General features: G+C 48.8%; 1 protein-coding gene across 1 annotated transcript; it reads right to left on the bottom strand.

Moving 5' to 3' along the window:
* Positions 1-2,761: 2,761 nt before the first annotated feature.
* On the bottom strand, positions 2,762-5,999 carry LOC148403784 (uncharacterized). The gene is made up of 7 exons (XM_088390932.1): positions 5,670-5,999; positions 5,014-5,271; positions 4,618-4,872; positions 4,062-4,343; positions 3,680-3,952; positions 3,488-3,610; positions 2,762-3,420 (listed from the first exon to the last, which is right to left on the bottom strand). The coding sequence occupies exons 1-6, from the start codon at positions 5,713-5,715 to the stop codon at positions 3,504-3,506; spliced, it is 1,221 nt and encodes a 406-aa protein (XP_088247058.1). The 5' UTR covers positions 5,716-5,999; the 3' UTR covers positions 2,762-3,420; positions 3,488-3,503.
* Between the last annotated feature and the right edge of the window lie 204 nt (positions 6,000-6,203).

Below are 6,203 nucleotides of genomic sequence, written 5' to 3'. Positions count from 1 at the left end.
AATGACTGAATGTTTTCGATTATTTTAATCATTTTAATTGATCTAAAAAAAAAAATCATGCTTGAGTATACTCTGTTATAGTTCCCCCAGAGGTAGCAGGAGGCTGGTAGCTCCCGAACCCACAAAACCAGTATTGGCACAAATTCTTTGAAGTGGATTCAAAATAAATCAAACAAAAAAGAAATAAATGACATAGATTATTTCCTTTTCTTTTCTCTTTTACATTTTGGCAAGCAACTTTGCAATGGAAACGTCTGGAATCACAATCATAAAGAATGACCTTTTGTCTCCGGGTTGAGCAGCGACATCGTCACAATTCAAAGCCTTCAAACACCACTTTGTGATCTGGCCCGCGGTCCGCACCTTTGACAGCCCTGCTCCTTTGGATCAGAGGACAAAGGCAGAGCTGAAGCCCTCGACCTCCCTCGACCCCCCCTCCAACCACCTGCAAGCGTTTTTTGTTTTTGTGTTTTTATGCCAATGTTGCGTCATATTCACGACTGCTGTTGGCAATTGCAAATATCCACTCTCATGGTTGCCGCAAGAGTCACTGAGGAATGCGTCCGAGATAATGACACGCACACGATTGGTTCGCTTCATGTCTTCATGCAAATATCACAGTACAAAGACGTTTGGAGCCCGCCACCGTTTTGCAATTGCACTTGAGTGACAGCTGCCTCTCGGCTGCCGAGAGATGCAAAGGGTGACCAGTTTGATGCGCGCTCGGCAAATGAGTGTGTATTTGTGCTTCACAACATTTTTGGATGTGGACAGACTGGTCGAGTGCAAGGTTCCTCGCAACCCACATAAGCACACTCCGATCCAGAGCAAGCTGGCGAAATCACCAGGCGAGCCAGCAATCGATTGAGCCATAGCTTCATTTTCACTTGAGTTTCATGTCTATTTGTTTTAGGATCAATCCGTTGTTTCTTCGCGTGCCCTTTCTTCGTCAACCTTTCTGTCCATTTTCCATATAGCATCTGCCACCGCTAAATGTCTTGGGTTACCAAAGCTCTGCAAACAAATCATTGCATCGCTTTACATGATCAAAGCTATTAAAGCAAACTTCTACGCCTCATTTAAAATACAATTGCTAGACTGGACTGAAATGAGGCTGGCTGGCTGGACAGTTGGACAAAAAGAATTTGCCAAAATGGCTTGGCACTTTGCCAACACACTATGACCATGTAGTGCGATTAAATGTTGAATCTGACATCATTTGCGCATTTCAGCATCTACAACTGGCTATAAATAGTATCTCAATCAATGGCGTCCATTCGTTCAAAACACCTGTAAGATTTGCGCATTTGGATGAACCAGTTATTGGGGGAACATGGAAATCCGTAACTCTCGTCAAACGTTTGACACTGACATAACTGCTACTTTTCATAAAAAAAAATCCCCCCCAAAATCCAAGCAGTTGGGAAGCCATTAAACACTCATCTTCTTACTTGAGTACTAATGTATTTGTTGTGTAATTTTGACACAGTTTGAGGGGACGAGACTCAAATCAAAAATTGATCTCATTCCACGGCCCACTCGACAAGTTTCACTTCGTCTTGATTATGGCGACACCATACGGACAGATGCGGTAGTGTTTTGCATTCACATTTCCCAGGAGTTTCTGTTGCCACGAGTGGTGGCTATGGGATGGATGAAGAGCACTGAGGGGATGAATATAATTGTCTCCAAACCGTATCTAATGTTGAAAATACACGTTTTTGTAGCCTATTCTATTGTACTCATGTGTGCGGCAGGATGTTTTTGTTCTGGTAAAAGCAATACAGGGTGATATCAAAGTCAAAGTCAAAGTCTCCTTTATTGTCAATTTCTCCGCATGTCAAGACACACAGAGAGATCGAAATTATGTTTCTCACTATCCCAGGGTGACAAGACAGAGTTCATAACGCACATACAAGGAAGTCAAAGCAAACTTTATTGTCAATCTGACTATGCAACAGTGCATTACAATGAAGACTGCAACTGCGTTTCTCCAAATTCCAATGTGCGGTAAGAGGCTGAGATAAGACACAGGTAAATAGGAAATAAAACATAAAGTGCATTTAACGTTTCAGAAAATCAATAAAAGCACAAGAATCCACCGTAAAGATATTAGAGTGAAGATGGTACAGCAACACAGAGTAGCAGCATAGAATAAAAATTGTAAGGTGCACGGAGTAGTTGGGTCTGTGTGTATACAGCAGAGGGAATGAAGGACCTGCGGAACCGTTCCTTCCTACACCGAGGGTGCAAAAGTCTGCCGCTAAAGGAACTGGACAGGGACCGCACAATCTCATCGAGGGGGTGAGCGGTGTTGTCCATGATGGACTTAAGCTTAATCAAAATCCTCCTCTCACCCACAACCTCAATGGAGTCCAGGGGACAGCCCAGGACAGAGCTCGCTCTTCTGACCATCTTATTCAGTCTCTCCCTGTCCCGGTCAGCACTGCCCCCACCCCAGGAAACCACAGCGTAGAGGATGGCTGAGGCCACCACAGAGTCACAGAAGGTGACCCCGCTCTGCACCCCATTCTGCCACCTTCGACACTTCGTATTTGAAGCGGCCAAAGCAGTCGTTAGTCAACAAACACACAAGAGTGGGATGAAGCCTTTATTGTGGTTTGGAGACGAAACATGAGAGCCAAGCCTTCGCGTTGCCAATTTGCACCATCAATTTCACTCGTCTGCAATGGAAGCCCCGGCACGTCGGGCCACAAGATGGCGCCGCGCGCACAAAGCCGCCGTGAAGAAACACACCAAATGGGATGAAGACTTTATTGTGGTTCCGAGTCCATCGATACATGACAGTGAAAGCAAATGCAAAGTTGCACCATCAAATTCACCCAATCGCGTTGATCACCTTCCTTCCAGAGCTTCGAAACACAACGTTTGCCAACAGCCCCAATGCTTAAGTTGAATGATATAATCAAGTCGAATACAGTTGGAATAAGTAGAAGAAAAAAAGTTGCACCATCAAATTCGCCCAATCGCGTTGACTACCTTCCTTCCAGAGCGTCCAAACGAAACGTTTGCCAACCTCCCCACCCGATGCAATCATATAATCAATTGTAAATCGCATAATATACATTAAGTAGAGAACATTGAATAAGACCAACAAAAAAAAAAGCTGCTTTCCCGCACCACTCCCCCGCTGCAAACAAGTCGAAGGCCAACCGCTCAGGCGTCACGCGTTGTTGCCCTCCCTTGCGCCAGATGGACGAGGTTTTCCATTGCGCGAGGGTCTCGTGCCGCCGTCAACGCCGCCGCCTCCGCCTCTCCCGATCCGCTTTCTGTGCTTTTTTTTGTTGTTGTAATTGCTGAATTAATGAACATTTTGATTGCTTAACGAATAAATGGAAAAAGAAAAATGGAAGGGCGCGCCACTCGCACGTCGACGTCGTCGCCTCCAGGATCTCTCGTCTGAGGAAAAGCAGACAAACAGCCGGTTTGGGTTGGAGCAAGAACAAAGCAAAAAAAGGCAACTCACCCGGCGGCCGCCGGGTCTACAGCATCATCACGTAGAGCTCAACGAGGACGCTTATCAGCAGCAGAGCGACGGAGGTGGACGCGCCCTGGGGGCCCCTTCCTGGGAGAGAGGTTGGGCCCGGACCTAGAGCAAAGATGGCAAACATTGGCGGTGGCGGGGCTTGCTCCACTGACAGACATGCCAGAAACTCACCTCCGCTACCCTTGTTGTCGCCGTGGTCCTCGCCGACGACACAGACGTCGGAGTTGACGCCCTTATCATCGCAGCCGATGGCCTTGCAAACAAAGTTGCCTTTGGCCTTCAGGGTCAAATTCAACTGTGACTTAACATTGCCCACTACGCCGTGCTGTGAAGAGACTTTCGTCCCATCCTCCATCTCCCACTCGAACTTCTTGACGGCACCGGTGGCCTCACACGTGAGGACGCTCCCCTTCCTGGTGATGCGGACGTTGGAGACTTGGGTATCTGTCAAAAACAGGAAGTCACGCTTTGCAAGGGGCGGGCAAATTCAATGGGATGGTGCTTTCCAAGCCCCCACCTAACACGTCAACCCAAGAAATGGCGGCGTACTCACCTTGGACCTCGAGAGCTACGCTGGGGCTATCCACCAGAGCATCACTGAAGTAGCCCAGGACCTTGCAAGTATAACTACCGGCGTGGTCAGGAGTCACACTCGAGATGGTCAACTTCCCGGGAACGGCGGTGTCGACCTTAGAACTGTCGACAGCCGTATTATCCTTGGTCCAAGAGTAGGATTTGGCATCACCGGTGACCGTGCACTCCAAGATCACCTTGGCGCTTGGACACACGCGAACTTTGCCCCCTTGGCTCTCGATTTTGACGCTGGAGACACGAGCTGTTGGAAAGAGGAAATGAGACTCAATTTCAAGGGCGGGAACCAAGGGCCCCCTCATCTCATGTTGTTAACAAGGGTGAGAAAAAGTGCATTGATCACGTCGATTTAGTTTGAAAGGAGAACAAAATGGCAGCAGCTCTTCTTTTCAATCCCGTCGTTGGGAGTCCCTGAATTGTTTCAGCGGCTACCTCGATCCAGACTTCCAACCAGCCACACGTGGTGGTATCGTTCGCATCAAGCAAAAGGGGAGCGAGAGCTGCGACGCCAAACTTACCTCGCTCGCTGACAGTGACTGTAAATTCAGCTGTTTCTGGTGACACCGTGGCCGTGTACTTCCCGCTCGTTTGCACGCCGTAGAGGCCCAACACTTTCTTGTCGTTTGCCGTGAACTTCTCAGGGTCATTGACAGGTGTAGCTTGATCAGAACCAGTTGCCATAAAGGTCCAGGACGGAGTTTCGGTCAGCCCGGAGACCAATTTGATGGAGGCACCCTTCCCGACCTCGCACGCCTGTGCTTTGGTGCATGTGACTGAAAAAGCCCAAAAGAGTTGTATAGAGTTATTCACCTCCAAGCGCAGGCGGCCAAATCACAAAGTACACATGCAGCTGGATGCGACTGGCTTTTTTCCATCTCAATTTGCTCACAAAATCAAATGGTCGTGCAACTCACCGGCATCAACAATGATGGTGAACTTGTCGGTCACGCTCGGGTCGTAGGTGGCCTTGTACAAGCCAGTGTGCTCTGCTGCCAGGCTGGTCAATTTCATAACCGTTTCGGTTGCGTCTGTTTCTTCAGTGTGTTTTGATGGGAGAGCTTTGTCATTCAACGTCCATGCGACAGTATTAGTGGTGGGGATTGTTATTTTGAGATCGTGGCCTGTTGGGCAGAACACCAGCAGATTCTTCCCGCCATTGCAGTCTGTCGGATCTGGAAAAGCAGAGGTGGCCAGCCAGCGCATGCTCTTACTCCCACGGTGTAAAAGGACACCAAGGATTGTACAGACAGAAAGCTACTTCAGAAACAAATTCAAGGCGCCAAATAATAACCCTACAAACGCATTGAGCTTTCTTTGTCATTTGCGCACTTTGCTTTCGGCGAGCCATTTTGCCAATGGACGACGTCCAAATTCCCAAAATGAAGGGTGAAGACATTGCAAGCGTCACAACAACAACAAAGTGGCCCTTTTTCAAGTCAACATCGCTTTGCGCTTTGATGACAATCCATTGATTGGCTGCAGTCCTTTGGATTGTCTTTATTGCTTGGCGCTTTTGACCAACTTGATTCCACTGACAGCGGACCACAAAGTGTGTGAACGCTTTTCCTACCTGCCGAGTGGACGCAGAGGAGCAAGATGATGGTCACGAGCTTCATTCTGACGAGGAGAGAGAGAGAGACAGAGAGACAGAGAGAGAGACTGGTGGGTGGCTGGCTTGGTTGGTTGGTTGGTTGGTTGGTTGGTTGGTTGGTTGGTTGGTTGGTTGGTTGGTTGGTTGGTTGGTTGGTTGGCAAGTTAATGGCTGGCTGGCTGGCTGGCTGGCTGGCTGGCTGCTGCTGCTACTGCTCAGACTCGACGAGCGAATCAAGTGACGATCGGACGCGAGCGCTCCCTATTAGCCGCAACGTGCGTGACGTCACGCCGCTTTGACACGCGGAGCGCTTCCTACGAGCTGCAAAGTGCGTGACGTCACGCCGCTTTGACACGCGGAGCCCACGCGCGCTTAGCTTGATGTCAAAGCGTCTGTGAAGGCTTGCAAGTTGTTGCAAGGCGACCAACTTTATGACGGCCGTCCGCCATCAGTCAGATAGTTCAAGACAAACAGGCAAATGAGTCAGCCAAATGTGCGAAATGGCGCGCCACG

This window comes from Syngnathus floridae, chromosome 1, assembly GCF_059516105.1.
Source record: "Syngnathus floridae isolate MCC-2025c chromosome 1, RoL_Sflo_1.0, whole genome shotgun sequence".
In the NCBI taxonomy this organism is placed as follows: Eukaryota; Metazoa; Chordata; class Actinopteri; order Syngnathiformes; family Syngnathidae; genus Syngnathus; species Syngnathus floridae.
This window is presented reverse-complemented; position numbering and strand designations above follow the sequence as displayed.